Source organism: Ziziphus jujuba, chromosome 1 (assembly GCF_031755915.1).
Source record: "Ziziphus jujuba cultivar Dongzao chromosome 1, ASM3175591v1".
Lineage (NCBI taxonomy): Eukaryota > Viridiplantae > Streptophyta > Magnoliopsida > Rosales > Rhamnaceae > Ziziphus > Ziziphus jujuba.
This window is the reverse complement of record NC_083379.1, coordinates 15,794,434-15,812,162: the sequence shown is the minus strand read 5'-3', so window position 1 is coordinate 15,812,162 and position 17,729 is coordinate 15,794,434. Positions and strand designations below refer to the sequence as shown.

General features: G+C 30.2%; 1 protein-coding gene and 1 long non-coding RNA gene across 10 annotated transcripts; one reads left to right on the top strand and one right to left on the bottom strand.

The window, feature by feature from the left end:
* The first annotated feature begins 4,908 nt into the window (after positions 1–4,908).
* On the top strand, positions 4,909–11,874 carry LOC107419718 (probable beta-1,3-galactosyltransferase 2). Of its 9 annotated transcripts, none has more exons than XM_016028504.4 (12): positions 4,909–5,123; positions 5,364–5,513; positions 6,770–6,866; positions 7,312–7,364; positions 7,468–7,679; positions 7,773–7,836; positions 9,061–9,133; positions 9,269–9,389; positions 10,084–10,171; positions 10,260–10,385; positions 10,640–10,749; positions 11,381–11,874. In XM_016028504.4, exons 2-12 carry the CDS (start codon positions 5,392–5,394, stop codon positions 11,527–11,529), a joined length of 1,215 nt encoding a protein of 404 aa, XP_015883990.2. In that variant the 5' UTR covers positions 4,909–5,123; positions 5,364–5,391; the 3' UTR covers positions 11,530–11,874. The 9 variants fall into 9 exon arrangements, with proteins under 9 accessions (XP_015883990.2, XP_015883999.2, XP_024928066.2 ...); XM_016028513.4 differs by having other exon boundaries at positions 4,909–5,127; XM_025072298.3 differs by having other exon boundaries at positions 4,909–5,232.
* A 2,066-nt stretch (positions 11,875–13,940) lies between these two features.
* LOC125420654 (uncharacterized) lies at positions 13,941–15,205 on the bottom strand. The gene is made up of 2 exons (XR_007238877.2): positions 14,689–15,205; positions 13,941–14,480 (listed from the first exon to the last, which is right to left on the bottom strand). It is a non-coding gene; the product is annotated as an uncharacterized LOC125420654 (long non-coding RNA).
* Positions 15,206–17,729: the final 2,524 nt, after the last annotated feature.

The window sequence follows — 17,729 nt, the reverse complement described above, 5'->3', positions numbered from 1 at the left end:
TATATACAAAACAATTAAAAGAAATTTATGATGATTTTTTAAAAATATGGACTCTATGTAAAATAATGACAACGAACGGTTGGGAATTAACCTTGTGGATTGAATGAGTCTTCTTTTCTAGGAAATCTATTTTGATATATATATATATATATATAATTTTGATATGATACATTTAATCAAAATTATGTTGAATATTTAATGATAATGCCGTGCATTAGATGTAATTTTTTCATAAATTATATATAATTGGATGACGAACTATTAAAATTATAAGTAATTTGATGTATGACTTCCATTATAATTTTGGCCATATTTGCCTTTTGTATATATTCTATATATTGAGGTATGACTATTATTTCTAAAGGTGGGTATTATTCGAATAGTGTAAATAAAACAATATGAAGAAAAATGATGATTTCTTAAAATGTTAATATTCTTAAAATTAGAAAAGGATGAAGTTGTATTTAAATGATTGAAATTAACCCTATAATATTGATTGGATTACCTCTTTGCAAAAAGAAAATCTTGGTTAGTTTAGAAGCTATATACAATGACTAGTGTCGTCATTGTATCATGAAATAGACAGGCTCTCTCACTCTCACCACTTTCAAACCCATTTTATTCTGCTTGGCAATTTGACATGCATCATAAATTTATCATCATGTGGAGAGTACTTGATGCCCAGATACTTCATTTTGCATTAAGGTCAAACAAGTACAAATAAAAGCATGCATGCCAGATATTTATTGATTTACATGTCATGAATTTAGTGTGTAACATCCATGGGGTGGTAAATAAATGTTCAATTATGCTAATTAATTAATATTTATATAACCTGTGGGTAAAATTTTCACAAAAAAATGAATAGTTCTTGTGGTTGATCATGACATGGGGAATTAAGGACGTACTAGGGGTCATTTTGGTGCTGAGGTTCCAGCTATTAGCCAAAGATATATATTATTCAATATTACTGATTGACTTCTAAGAAAAACATTTGAAACAAAATTCCAGAGCTAACCTTGGTTTGAATCATGTATAATCTATAAACTACTGAGTTGCATTTTCCACGTAGAAGAATAACCAAAAATATTAAATCTTTGGATTAATATATATATATATATATATAGATATTGTGGTGGGTGTGCACAATTTTGAGGTTTTGTGGAGGTTTGTTCTATTCTTATAACCATTCCAAGAGCAATAAAGCTCCCTTACTAATCTTAAATAAAATAGTGGCTGTTATATTGTTTGCTAAATAAAAAATTGTCAGACTCTGCAATTATAAGAATAATTCTAACTGGTCCTTACTGTAAGTTGGGTGTAACTTTTTTATAATTGGAGGGAACCCTTTTATTAAAATTAATTAATTAATATTTTCTAGCTAGTAAGTGTTTTTATTCAATGAATAATTACATATAAACTGGAATCCTTTTGGTATATTTCATCAAACTATATTTTATTTTGATTTTAAAGATGAAGTCTATGTTAAATGTTCTGATTTTGCTCCCTTTTTTATTTTTGAGCCAAAAATCTTCAACAAAAACGAATCCAAAGATTTCAAAGCCATATTTATATTCTGAGCCGCCCACTTTTTTTTTTTTTTTTTTGGGCCATTGGAATAATGGGCCACCAATAATGTATATAAAGTTCAAGAATCGTACCTCTCCTTACCATGGACAGATTCTGTGGTTTATTTATTTATATTTTCTAAATGGTATCTCTATAAATCTAAAATACCAAACCTTTGCTTCAAATATTCCTCAGCTCCACCAAATGGCTGTTTTCCCCTTTAGCCGACAGAGATGGTACACTCCTTTTTTTTTTTTTTTTAATAAATAAATAAAATATTAGTATATATTTTATAGAAATTCCTTTTTTATTTATTTGTTTTATTATTATTTTTTTCAACTCTTCTCACCACCCACATCTTGCGCATCCCCCAAATGTTACAGAGAGACCACTCTCACAGTCTCACTTGAATTTTTATTTATTTATTTATTTTTGTTTCTTTGGCCTCCTATCATACCAGAAAAGATGTGACATCTATCAATAATAAGTGGTTGTTCCATTATACAAAGGCCTGCCTCTTTCCTCCTATTTTTTCTACTTAATATGCTACTTGTCCCTTTAACTTGCCCCTTTATATCCATATCTATTTTCCATTTCTTACATATTATTGAAGTGTCACATTGGTTATAGGCTGCATCGTGCTTTACTGTTTTTCATGTGCTTCCTAGTAATATATGTAAAATTACAATTAGATTTACATCAAATCAATTCAATTATTTTAACATTATATATATATATATATATTTTTTTTTTTTTAATTTTTAAATCATTTTAAAAATTAAGATCTAAAAATTAATTAATAATCTAATATAGATTTAATTATATATTAAAATTAAATTAAAAAAAATGGATACAATAAAAACTCGATCAACTATAAATAAATTTTTAAATATACACCTTTGAAATGATCTAAATATTAATAAAAAAAATCTAGATAGTAAAATCATGTCAATTTAATATGAACATAATTATACATATATATATATATATAGAATTTTCACACTTAGGTATTGATATTCAAAAGTGCATTTTGAATTTATATAGATCCAATGTTTTAGTAAACCTCAAATCCATGTCCTCTAATGTTTTAGTAAAGCTCAAATCCATAAACCTCAAATCAATGTTTTACCGCCCTCTTTAAGGTTTTAGTAAACCTCAAAAAAAAATATATATATATATATATATATAAATCCATGGCCATAAAACAATGCAATAGCTAATAATAAAAATGTTGATAGGAGAGTGGCTCTTTTATATATGGACGTACATATACTAATTTGTTTACCTTACTTCTTCCATATAAATTGCTGTTTTAAAAAAAAAAAAAATTAAACACAAATCATACTTATGCTGATTAAATATGAAACCAATAATTTTTTTAAGACCGACTACTTCTTTTAGAACAAATATGGGGTTTGAATCCCTCACCTCAAATATTAAAAAAAAGATGAATATGCATATATGCAAATCATAACTAAGCTAATTGACTATGAAATCAAGAGTTTCGTTTTTAGAGGGAAAAAAAAAAAAAAAAGACAATGGTAGACCTATTACTTCTTTTAGAAATAATTCTTTTGAATCTTTCAACTTCAGCATTAAAAAAAGTCATATGTATACATATATACTTGTTTTCTACTTGACAATGTTAGGATTTGATGCATCATATATTTCATCTGAGATTAAATGTAATTGCGACAATTGAATAATATAGGAGCATCTCCAAAACAAATATAAAATGTGAAAATAAATATACCATATAATACAAATAACGTTTTAAATAAATTACACTTCAATAATAAATGTCAAACTAATATAGTTTATTTTATATATATACTATTATTAAACTCTTAATTAATTGTAAATATATCTGGCATACCAATTAAATCAATCTCATTATAATAAAACATTTCTCAATATATATATATATATATAGGAGCCGGATCCTCTGTCCCCATTTTGGTGTCCCCAAGCCTATCCCCCAGTCAGTCAATGCTATCTCATATTAAAAAATAACATTTATTTTTTATGGTCAGTTTATTATATTTTCTACTTTTTTTTTTAACCCTAAAATACTCCTCCTTCTTTTTGCCTTTGAATGTCGCGCAGCCATACCGGTATTCATCAAACCGTAATATCTTCAATTACCAATAGATAGAAGAGAGAAAATGTATGTTTCGAAAGTGGGGTTTATTTGCTAGATGGTTGGGTTCGGATTTTCTTCAATTTTAAATATATATATATATATATCTTGAGACTTGGGCATGGTTCAACAAATCTGAAGATATAAGTATGTATATTTTCATTGTCTGGTTTGATGGGATGAGAATTTTATGCAACAATCGTTTGAAATTGTCTGGAAAATGGTGTTTTTGAGTCCTTTTGGATTGAGCTTACCACCATATATATTTTGATTGAGCCCGCGAGTTTTAATTCTTTGACTTTAACAACAAAAGAGGAAAAAAAAAAAAAAAAAAAGATTTATAAAGGGTCTTTCAGGTTTAAAAATAATAATAAAAATTATTATCAAATCAGATTACTAATATGTAACGTTAAATTCTGATGAAATTTTATAATTCAAAAATTTTTAATAACGCAAATAAATTTTTTTTTTTTTGGAAACTAAATGTTCTATGGATTTGCTTCAATGAGCTATGTGAATTAAATTTTACTGAAAATTATCATCCAGTGATGAATATAAAATTTGAAAATTGATGGAAACGATATTGGTAATCAAAGCAATTAAAGTTTGATGAATGCAGGTATGGCTGCGCGACATTCAAAGGCAAAAAGAAAAAGGAGTATTTTAAGGTTAAAAAAATAAAAATAAAAAATATAATAAACTGACGGTAAAAGATGAGTGTTATTTTTTAAAATGAGGTGGCATTGATTGATTGGGAGGACAGGCTTGGGGACGTCAAAATGGGGACAGAGGATCCAGCTCCATATATGTATATGTATGTGGGTGTCGGACCTTCGTGCTTCGTGGGACAATAAAAATGCCAAAAGAGCTGTAAAGAACAAAAGGTCAAACAAACCTGAAAGGAAAACATTGCTAATAAAACTTAATTTATGATTCATTCAGCCAAAGTAACTAAAACGGTAATTAATTAACAGAAAAAAAAAAAAAAACCTAAAACGGTAATTAAATCCCCTTAGACCTGTTTAGGTTCGAAACTACATTAATGGCAAGTGGTTATAATAACACTAAACAGTTGACTACTTCAAACCCATATGTACCGCCCCTCCTATTACTATTATGACATTTTTCTAACAGCTTATGATATTTATATTTACAGTAAATACATAAATTCTCAATTTTTATTTCGGATTAGTAATAATTCTGATCTTTAATAATGGTTGCGAAGCGAAATGGGTGTTGGGCTAAAATGACCGATCTGAAGCGAACCAAAAAACCACATAACCGACGCCAACAGCATGGCCATGAGAGAAGAAATGAAACTGTTAGTTAGTGGTATTGAGTGAGTGAGGGAAAGCGCATTCATTCATTCTTCATTTATACATTGCGAGTAACGTTTTGCAAAAGGAACGGTTCCGTAAGTAAGCAATTATTATATAAGAGAGCGGTTGGTGTGTCGTCTTCTATGCTACCTCTCTCTTGCCTCTCCAGGAGGGAAAAGAGAGTGTTGCACACATAGCCAACAAGTTAGACCTTTGTATCTAGATTTCCAAATCTCTTTCTGGGTTTCTTAGATTTAGGCTCTCATTCAGTTTTTCTTCTTGAATTTTCCTTTTTCTTTTTTTTCTTTTTTACCAATTATTTTTATGGGAATTAGCTTAGTGGAAGAATAAGAAGAACAAAAAATGTCTGTGAAGAGCAGAGGATGGGGAGCAGGAGAGGTAGCCACGAGGAATGTTATAGCAAGGAAGTGGGCTCTTTTGCTATGCTTAGGCAGCTTCTGTGCTGGAATGTTCTTCACAAACAGGTATTTTCCTTTGATGGGTTTCTTTTGCTTGCTTTAAATTTCACAACTTTTTTGTTGCTTAGTGGTTTGGTTTAGAGTACATTACGCATTTTAGCAAAGTGGGCATCGGAAAATTTTTAGAATTAGTAAACCCAGAAGATTATGTGTTTAGTAGGTTACCAATTGGATTGACATTTTTGCGAATTGCCTAGAGTTTTTTCTATGCCATTGGGAATGGGGTCTCACTACATTTAGTTTACCAATTTAGATATCTTCACTTGAATTTTTCCTGTTAGTGTGGACCAGATATACCATGTTTTGGCTTAAGTAAATTATAGCTATATGAAAATATATGAGATATGCATTGTTATTTGTAACTTTCTTATTTTAGACTTGATGCCAATAAAGTGTGATTACACTTTCTTCTCTGTTTTTATTCTATTGTTGAACTGCATTGCATTTTCTTCTGTTCTTATTCTATTTTTGAATTGCATTCTTGTTTGGCACATCATTCCTTTCAGATTCTAATATTTACTGTCATTAATGCTAATGGCGCATTGATTCAGGCAATATGGTTTCCTTTTGTTTTGGGTTTTTGTTGTTCCCGGAGTCAAGTACACCCTTCTTTCCGAATTCTCTGAAAGAGGAAGCTCTTAAATATTATTTCGTTGAGTTTATATCCATGATTCTCAATATTATTTCTTTGCAAGTGACAAAGCCTAAATTGTACTAAATATAACTATCTGGATGATCAACTTTTATTTTTCCCCTTACGGTTTCCAGTAAAATCATCCCAAGATGGACTGGGAATTTTCATTATACAGGCTTTTACCATGACATCTGATATGCAATTCTTGTATGCCCCCCTTTCCTTTTCTTCTTTTTGACTGGTTAATATTGTTATTCTAGGAAACTAAATAAATCTCATTAAAAAAAAAAAAAAAACAAGTAATCTATTTTCTATATTTGCACTTAACATAAGTCTTCAGTTACCTTTCTGGATCTCCATCAATTGTTATGCAAAAATGTATGCTATTTTTTTTTTTTTTTTTTTTTTTTTTTTTTTTTAACCTTGGGAAGATGATGTTATATTTTGTTACCAAGACTCCATAAAAAATTGATCACTGGCTCCTACTAAGACTACTGTTATGATGGAAATTAAACTATGCTAATAAGCTAAGCATATTCACTTAATATTCTTTCTATTGCTCTTTGATGGAGCAAGAGTACATGTCCAAGCGGCTGGAACTTATAACTGTTAAAATACTTTGTATCAGGATGTGGACAGCACCTGAAGCTAAAGATGTTGCAGAAACATCTAAAATTGGAGATAAACTGATAAACTTAAAATCAGAGGATTGTAATCCAAAACTTGTAAGTGCATTAGTTACACTTTTGGTCAAGTTTTTACTTGTACATGTAACAGGTTCTTAAGCAGTGACTGAGCTTTGATAGCTGAACAATGCTTAGGATACTATTGGACTGAACTTCAGGGAATAATTGTATGTTGTGGCTAATGGAATAACTTATTACAGCCATGAGTCATAATATCATTCACCTCTATTCTTGGTATCAATGATTTTATATAACAGTGTTTTTCTCAAGAGAAAAAACGACAGCCTTTTGGTTCAAATTTTAGATATGGTAATTATTATGGTCTCAAACTATAATGGATCAATAATAATATCAGGTTTTGTCAGGGAAAAAATTAAAATCTGGATGTTATTTTTTCCTCTACTAAATACATTTTTAAACTATTTGATCACATTTTGTTTAATGATATGTTTCTGATTGTGTGCTTGTGTTGAAATTTATAAAGCGTACATCCAATGGCAGTCTAGAGGAAGTTTCTAATACTCAACATGTCATTAAGTAAGCTACACTGATGCCTGCTTGCTATATTTCTCTTATGTTAGCTATTGTAATCTCTTAATTGGCTGGAAGTGAAAAGCTAATTGCTGTTTACTGCATGCAGGATGCTAAATAAGACAGTTTCAGATTTAGAGACGAAGTTAGCTGCTGCTAGGGGTGTGCATGAATCTTTAAATAATGATAATCCTGTATCAGGAAACTTGAAGACTATTAATCAACCTTCAAGAAGAAAATACTTTATGGTTATAGGAATTAATACAGCTTTTAGTAGCCGAAAACGAAGAGATTCAGTTCGTATGACTTGGATGCCACAAGGTGCATAAGACTGGCATATGATTTGCTTCTTTAATAACCATTATTTATCTATATGCTACTAGAGAATGAATCTCATTGACAAATATTTACCAGGTGAAAATGCAAAGAAATTGGAGGAAGAGAAGGGAATAGTCATACGCTTTGTTATAGGCCACAGGTGAGATTTGATATTTTCTTCAAAGCTGGTTTCAGTCAAACATATTATATGCTATAATATCTCATGTAAATGTATTTGAGTTTTCATTACCCCAGCATTTGGTACTATTCAATTTCCCTTATAATTTGTGGATTTAAGTTTCAGGTAAAAGTTAATAGGCAAGGAAGAAATATGAAGTATTCCTTATTAGAATAATTGTGCCATGATGAAGTCAGCACCAAATTTACTTGAAAAAACAATTTGAAATTGAGCTCTACAAAATGGGTACAAATAGAAATACGAAAGAAAAAGCATCATATTGTCTGCATAGTTTCTGAATTTCTTGGAGAAAAAAGATATCTCACTGCTCACCAAATTTAGCAACTGTCATTTACTACCTATTTTGAAATTGAAACACTGTTATAACAAACTAAAATTAAATTAATTCGTCTATAATCAGTTTCTTGCAAGTTTAGTAAACCAGCTTAGATGATGGACTTTTCCTTAATTCTTATTTTAATTCTATGCTCTGCCAGAATTCCAATTTAATATTGATCAAATGGTAGTAGATGCCTTGGAAGTAGTGCAGAACTTTATGTATAATTTCTCTGTAGCGAACAAGCGGAATCTGAGAAACTTAGAGTTCTTTTACAGGCTGAAAGTAGAAGCATAATGTGAATTTGATATTGACATGTTGATAAACGCTTGAATGAGTTTTGATTTGGCCAATTTTTAAACAAGTAGTTGTAGTTGTTTGAAGTTTCTAACAAGTGGTAATGTAAATCTTGGCCTGTGAAAATGTTTAATCAGTTAAAGTATCCGATATTATACTTGGCCATAACATGACCAGCTGAACTCAACGTACTGGAACAAGATCAGTGATGGTTCATTGGTCCTGGATTCAACTACCACTACATATTTCACCAATGATTCATTTCTTGATTACAAAAACAAAAACTCATGGATGATGTGGTAAGATGTCAGAATGAAATATGTTTTTCTCTTTAGCATCTTGGTAACTATTTCAAATATTTGAGGGCATCTACAATTAATATTTGCAAGGCTTACTCTTGAGCAATCAATGTAGCCATTGAGACAATCTTCAGTTGCAATGGCATGGATATTTATCTCTTGGTTCTTTTTGTTTTCCTTGTTTTTTCCCTACTTAATGAAGTAAGAAATTATTTTCTAGGTAATATGTATCTGAAAAACAAATAGATGAAATAATTTTCCTGTTCTTACTAGTTCAACATCTGGTGGCATTCTTGATAAAGCGATTGAAGCAGAGGAGCTCATGCACAGGGACTTCCTGAGGCTGGTGATTTATTTGCCCATTTTTATCTATGTGGAGCCTTGTGTTACACTTGCAGTGTTTTTGATAAGTTTGCCTAGTATTCAGAGGCTAGAGATGTATATAATAGAACTTATTTTTCTGTTCATATTGTGTAAGCAGGACCATGTAGAAGGTTACATGGAATTATCAGCCAAGACAAAGACCTATTTTTCTACTGCTGTTGCTCTATGGGATGCGGATTTTTACGTCAAAGTTGATGATGATGTTCATGTTAATTTAGGTAACTAGCAGCATCAGCTGTTCTTTTATATTTATGTAATTTGTAGATGTTGAAATTTTCTTTGTGAACCTGAATTTTTTCTTTTACCAGCAATTAACTCACAAAATTCAACAAAATGATGTTTGGTCCCTCTTTACTATTAGATTGTCATGAGACTTGGGGTGATATTTGAGTGATTCTTTGTAGTTGTTTTGTGTCTATTCCTTATCATGGGACTTCCCATGCAAAATATATGCCAAAAGTTTTACTGGAAGAATAAAGGGGTGGCAATATTCCCTATAGTATCAGGAAATAGTCATCATGAATAAATTTGGAACTCTTAAACTTGTACGCTAATGTGGACTAGGGACTGTGCTAGGGATTGTGCTAAGACATATCAGTTAATTAAATTTTTTTTTTTCTTGGCTAGTGTCTTCTTTTTACACTTAAGAAGTTACTTCATGATCCACGAGATATCCATAATTACTAATAGTACTACTCATGTATCTTCCTGTGAATGATTTGCATGTAAAATGAGAGTCAATATGTGAACCAAGTACCATTAAAATTTTACTTTACCAATTTAAAAGCCATAATACTTCCCATCCGATGTGTTCTTTGCTCCACTTATGATTATTACTTTTGAGCAATACATTTTTTGCTCTTTTTTGCTTTATTGATCTTATTTTGTTCACTTGCCTTATATCTACTACAGCAACACTTGGAATGACTCTAGCTCGGCATCGTATGAAACCTCGTGTGTACATTGGTTGCATGAAGTCTGGTCCAGTCCTTGCTCGAAAGTAAGCATAGTTGTCAGTTATTCATGGTTACCTGTATACTTACAATATAGTAAGATTTGGTTGTTACAGTAGAATATAATTGGAACAGGGGAGTGAGGTACCATGAACCAGAGTATTGGAAATTTGGTGAGGTGGGAAACAAATATTTTCGTCATGCAACAGGACAGTTGTATGCTATCTCAAAGGACTTAGCCACATATATATCTATAAACCAGTAAGTTTTCACTTGGACTACTCTTTTTTGATTGGATTAAAAAGAAATTTCAGGCCTGTTATCATGAATGAATTGGCATAGTAATTCATATATCCACTTATCAACAATTCTGCTTCTAATGCCTGATATTTGATTTTTATGTTTTTTAGGTTGTGAACCTCCTTTTATTTGGCTGCAAATATTTATATTATAAATATTTTGGCCCATTAAGTGGCCTTTAATCATAAGTTGGTATTTTGTTTTGACCATCTCAGGCATGTACTGCACAAGTATGCCAATGAGGATGTTTCATTGGGATCTTGGTTTATTGGTTTAGATGTAGAGCATGTGGATGATAAGAGAATTTGTTGCGGTACCCCACCTGGTAAATTGGAAATTTTTTCTTTTACTTTATTTTCTTGGTATCTATAACCATATCTATTTCTGGTTTCTTTTAGTTCAACCATTTTTGTTTCATAAACATAATGATATTTTTTATAGGCAACTAATGAATGGTAAGCGAAAATAGGTGAAAAAGGAAAATTTGAAATCTATGAATAAACCATATATAAAGATAATTTTGTTCCTCTTAAAAGTAACTGTTGTTTATTTTGTATTAGTTTAACATGCCAGTGAGTTCAGACTGGTCACTTTCAGGTATAATTAGTTTAACAATTAGATATTTATTATCTATCCATGAATCTTCCCATTTTTAAACTACTGAATTGTTTTTGCCCTTGATTGAAAATATTGACAAATTATGTCCATATTTACTTTCATGCACGAGTATCACACATAATAAAGAGTCATTCATTACGGAAGGAAAACAAAAAAATAACATAAAAAAAGTAAATATACAGCAGTTTTCATCTAGTCCCAGCTCACTCAGTTGTATTCAATTGTCAGCTACTTAGTTTATCATGGGGAAATTCCTGATAGATCTAAGCATTCGTCACAAACTATAAGACGCAAGCCAACGTTCACAATTTAAATTGAAGTTATAATTTGTTCTGCAGATTGTGAGTGGAAGGCTCAGGCAGGCAACATCTGTGTGGCTACGTTTGATTGGCGATGCAGCGGGATTTGCAGGTCTGTTGAGAGGATTATGGAAGTTCACCAGCGCTGTGGTGAAGATAAGAACGCTTTATGGCGTGCAAGCTTCTGAGTGACAGAAAGTTGTCCTTCCCGACTCAGGAAGGATTTACATATATATATATATATATATATACACCTTGGAAGAGCTAATCTAAGCACGTATAGATATATAAGGATGGTTGTTTCTTCGGCCTTGGTTTTGATGGATGAGTATAGAGATGTTTGTACCACTAATATATAGTGAAGAAGAGGATGCCACATAGCATTAATAAGAGACTTTTTGACACCCCCATTCTTTACACCGTGGGGAGCTATATTATGAGTTCTCCACTCTGCTCAATAATAAACAGTAGTATTTATGACAGCAATTGCTGCTTTATCCTAATAAATTAATCTTTCTCCCTCTATATACAAATGCATGTATACAGTCAAGAATGCGGCATTGGATTAAAGAGCAAAGCATATGTATTCACAATAAAATCATTAACCATTTGATAAGGAAACACAAAATTTTGAAAATAACCCTTTACGGTGCGGATAATCTACATGTGGAAGGACCACATGTAGACCGTGAGTATTGATAATAGTTTCTAAAAAAATCATCATTAATATTTTTTTTGTGTGATAGTATTGACGATAGTTTTTTCATAAATCGTCATTAATATACACTATAGATAAACTATATATATATATGTATGTATGTATATACATTATATTATAAATATGTGGGATTATGGTATTTTAAAATTTGCTCCCTCCATATCTTGAGAAGTAGAATTGGATTGAGTTTTGTTATTTATATACCAAACAATGCAGCATCTTTTTAATTTTTGCATGCTCAAATTTGTGAATATTTCTGCATTGCCATTCTTTGATTTCCAGCACCTCTAATGGATGAAACAAGCAGGCTCAAGCTACAACTTCATGGGTAAAAAATGAAAAAATAAAAAAATAAAGAGAGAGAAAAAGAGAAAAGAGGGTGCAACTTCATGAGACCCAAGAAAGGAGAAAATCTTTGCCTAACACAGTGATACTTAGGGACCACTTCAAGTTATTCAATACCATCTGTTCAAAAATTACCATGTCATAGCCAGTTCAACATCCTAATTAAATTTTTTTTTTTAAAGTAAAAAAAAGAAAAAAAGAAGAAATTGTTTATTGCATGAGCTTTTCTTCTCCATGGCTATGCTTCTCCGTCTGACTCCATTGCGACTGTGAACAAAAACTTGAAGGTGAAAGAAAACATACTAACCAAAACAAAATGATAAAATTATCCTCTATCTAAAGCTGTCAAGCACTCTCCTAAAACCCCATTATAGAAGCATGAGAGAGGGACTGAATTTCAAATCCAAATCATGTGCGCATGGAAGAATATAAGGAAGAATGCAAATGATCCAAATCGACTGAGGTGTCGTGTGCATCTAGATCTCAGACGTTACATGCACTCTCAGGGCACCCAACCTAAACCAAGATTTACCTCCAAAAATTTATTTTAAAAAAAAAAAATTGAAAATGATTCAAAAGTAAAGAAAGGGAAAGTCCATGAATGAGTCTATTTCAAAATTTTAGATCTTTAGTGATGCAGACTATAGATGCAAAGGAAGAATAGGGTTGCAAACTATAAAGTTGACATCATGCCACCTTGAAAGCCTGGAAGGGAAGGTGAAAGCGTCAAAGATCTCTAAGGAAGAAGAAATAGACTTGTTTTACTTTTTTAAAAAAAATATATTAAAAAAACCAAATAGGATGATTAATCGGCTATGGCAAGGTAATTTTTTAAAACATAGCATTAAATAATTTGAAATGTTACCAGTTGAGCTGGTATCAGAGTAGGCAAGATTTCTCCCCAAGTAAGACACAGGAATACAGATATAGTCATATTTTTCTTCCATCATTTCAGGTGGCATACTATGCCTCTCTCTTTTTTTTTTTCCTCGAAATTCTCTCTCTCTGTATATATTGACTGGTCCATATTTTTCAATCTAATTAAAACAAATTAAATCAGAGAATTAAAATGGTGTATGATAGTGAGACGGTAATAAAAGAAAAATATTGGTTTCTCTGTTTTAAAAAGGAGAAGTAGTTGTTATATAATTTCTAACAACCTACACAGGCCGTATTGTCGAAAACAAAGTTGTGTGGACCTTTACGTAGAACTCAACCAAACCCTTATTATATGTTTTTTTTTTTTTTTTTTTTTAATAAATAATTTTCTTTTTCTTATGTTTTATGGTGGAAAAAATAAAAATATATGTCTTAGCCCTTCAGCAACTACACACAGCTTTTTCTTCATATTAGCCGCTGGTTTGGTCATATGAATTTCATCTATTCGACCGAGAAAACATGGAGATCCAGCTAATAACCCAAAAGGGCAATCATATATATATATATATATATATTATATTTATATATATTTTTTATTTGATCCGAGCATATGTAAAAAAGCAATTAAAATTAATTTGATTTTACTGTTCCACAACATACTGGAAAAGCCTTTGGTATATTTACCTGGAAAATAAAATATATAAATGCATAATTCTATGCACCAGCTCTGCAGTAGTACTAATAATAATACTAAGCGCAAAAGTAACCATATTCACCCCCAAAAAAAGAAAAAAAATACACACACACACAAATGACTAATCCTAATTGGAATTTCATCCATGAAAACTAACATTTTAAAAAAGAAAAATATAAAAATATTAAGGATAAAGATTTAAAAAGTGAAGAAAAGTAGAGATTTGGCAGAGAAAATGAGCTTAGCTTATGAGTGTGGTCACTGGTAAGGAGAGGAGAGGAAGAATTTTTATATATGTATAGCAGTAGCTGCTAGCAATACACTTAAAAGCATCTACATGTGATATTGGCACGGCTCAATAAAAAACACAGAGCTCTAGAATTAAAGCAGCTGGTTTCTGATTGAACCGTACCAATATCTCATGTTCTTTTGTATTACTCTGACTCATGCTCTTAACTCCACCCCATTAATCTCTACATTCTGCTTCATCATCCTTTCGCATCCTGGAGTCATTTGAGACCAGAACAAAAAAAATATATAAAATATAAAAATATAAAATTAATCAATATTATATATTACTGAAACATATATAAAAATATATATAACGTATTTAGCATGTTGAAATTTTTATGTAAAAAGAAAAAAAGCATGCTGAAATTAAATAAAAATGTGTCGCTGATATACATTGTAGTAATTACCCGATGTCCCTACCTCAAAGTGGCTAGCTAGATATATAAGCTTCAAGTGACTAGAAAACAAATAACAAAGATAGTGTCTCAAGAATGCCAGAAGGAAAAAACAAGAGAGGAGAAGAAGGTGGAAAGTAGGAATTCTGTATTGATAGTACTGCATAGTCACTAGGTCCTATAGGATGCATGATTTTTGAATATGAAGAGAGAGAGAGAGAGAGAGAGAGAGAGAGAGAGAGAGAGATGGGATTGAAGATGTTGTTGAAAATGCTGGCATTGAATTTTCCACCAACCCTAGAAGAAAAAGGAGGTGGGTATATTAAATTTGAAGCTTTTAGGGAAAAAAAAAAAATAGGGGAAAAAAGTGAATGAGAGGCAGAGAAGAGATCTTGAGCTTTCAATTTTGTGTATTTATGAGGTTCGTGTGGTGCCACCCTTATTTGAAATTCAAAAAGCTTTTGTATACAAAAACAACTACTCCTTTGGTTTGGTTGGTGAAGTTGATCTTTAGTTTGCTTGTCTCCACTACAGAAAATCAAAATCCACCAAACCAACTTTGTGGCCAAAAATTTGTTTCTCAAAACCAACATGGTATCAACAAAATATTGAATTACAAGGAACCGATTTCACTTTTCTTCTTCTTCTTCCTTCTCAAAGCCACATATGTCATCCATTGTCATCAAATAGTTCATCATTAAAATTATGACATTGCTCATAAAAGTTCTTTTCATGACAAAAAACTCCGTGTATAAAAGTTTTAGTTATGATTAGGTTTATCTGATGATAAAGCATTTTTGTTTTCTAAATCAATGTTTTATAACACGTTGCGACAAAATATTAAAGTTAATCTTGACTAAATGAGGCTTTTAGTCGTCAAATTTTATTTTGCGACTAGAAAGATTATTCTTTTGGTATGGCCTACGTGTGGTTTAACGAGAAGATTGTCTTTCATCTATTTAAAAAGGAACCAATAAGGAAATTATGCAAGAGTAAAGTATATAATTGCCATTTAAATATTTTAACCATTGCTAATAGGCACTGTTGCCAGGAATATCTAAATGATATGTTAACCTATTTTCCTTTTTATTAAGGAAAATTCTAGTCTAATGTGCCCTCCAAACTGAATTTATCTTCACTGTTTTTTTCTTTATTATTATTTTTTTTAACGTATAACATTTATAAAATAACGGATATACTTTTCACACTCACTACGTATCTCCATAGTACTTAAACAAGACTTATTTTAGAGGCACAAATTTAAAGTTCAATTAGAGCGTCTCATTATAAGTTGCAGACTATTAGACCCTGTAAACAAAATTACTATTAAGATCATGATTGAGGTGAATTTTAAGCAAAAACAAAAAAAAGAAGAGTTTCAACTTTTTTATAATATTTTTATAAAATGCTATAATTTTTCTAGATATGGTTTGAAGCTTTTTTAATAGTTCAAAACTCTTTTAAAAAACTATTTAAATACTTTTACAATTAATTTTGAACTTTAAAAATCAAAAACAATGTTTTAAAAATCATAAAAATTTTACAACGTAGATATCTACATCATCTTAACATGCAAATACATAAAAAAAAAATTTATAATAATATTATCTACTATTTTTCAATATTATTATTTTTGTACATATTTACATGTTAAAATTTTACAGATATCTATGCCATCGTATTAAATAGGATTAAATCCCCACCCTTTTGTTAATATTTTATAGAAGGTCAATTAACTTTGTCTTCCTTAGGATTACAATGATTTTTTACCCTAACCTTGATATTTTTGGATTGCTTTTCAATTACTGCTGCGAATGACTTTCCAGCTCCACCTATTAATTTTGTCTTGAACAGAGCATGATCCTTATTAAATTTGTCTTAAACGAACAGACCATGATCCTTTTTATTAGGTGAGGGAAGAAAAAAATGTCCTGTCATACGTACAAAATTAAACTACCTGTCGTGACAATAAGTGAGAGGGAAATAAGCAATTAAATAAATAATATTAAAAATAAAACTTATTTCACAAAGGCCAAGCCCTTAACTTAATTAACTCTACATATCCAAAAAAAATTTGGTGATTATTTTGAAGCATGTCAATTCTAAAAGTTTAAATTTTTAAGATAGCCGGTCCTTTATAGAGTTTTTTTTTTTTTTTTTTTTGAGTAGATATTTGTAATTCTTTTATTTATTTATTAGAAGATACATATACAACCGTTTTTTTTTCCAAAATCATTATTTTTATGTAGATTCCACCTTATAAAAAAATTATATAATTAGTTTTAAACCTAAATTAATTAGCTCTTATATGCAAATTCATAAATATTTAAAAAGATAGCAGTATTCGAACTAAAAACCTTTATGGTATTTAGGTTTTTAGGTCAAGTAACAGAAAGACAAACTTTTTTTTTTTTTTTTTTATATATATGAGGCTTGATTACATCGGATAATAACAAATCTGCTAATTACACTACAGAATATGAACAATCTATAAGAAACTAATTAATAAAGCAAGCACATCTAGCTATAAAGGTTTATTTTGCCCATTGATCTTAAGAGAAGAATGTAAAATAAAATAAAATAAAGAATGATAGTTTATTTTTTATTAGTTTGAGTTTTTGAGAAAATAATAATTTAACTTAGTATCATGCTATTTAAGAGGTTTTGAATTTAAAATTTAACAATTTTATTTTAAAAAAACAAAAACACATGTAACAATAAAAAATTAGTCCAAAGTAGCGTAGAAAAAAATACAAAAGAAATCATAATCTATCTCTCATTAGCTTATCATTAGCTTAAATTTTTAATAAAAGTGATAAATTAACTAATTGATACTATAATTCTTTTAGAAAAAAATTTCATCCTTACTTGTTTGTAGAAAGACCTTGTCCAAAATACCTTTATCTTTAACTCATATATTTGTACATTCTCCAAAACCGATCCACCATTTCTTTACTTTTTAATTCCGTTTTTGTTTCTATTTGATTCATCCCAAGCACCAAAAATTAAACTAAAAAAATAAAATATTCATTTTCAAATCCATTTAGGCATTTTTGTGTGAAAAAA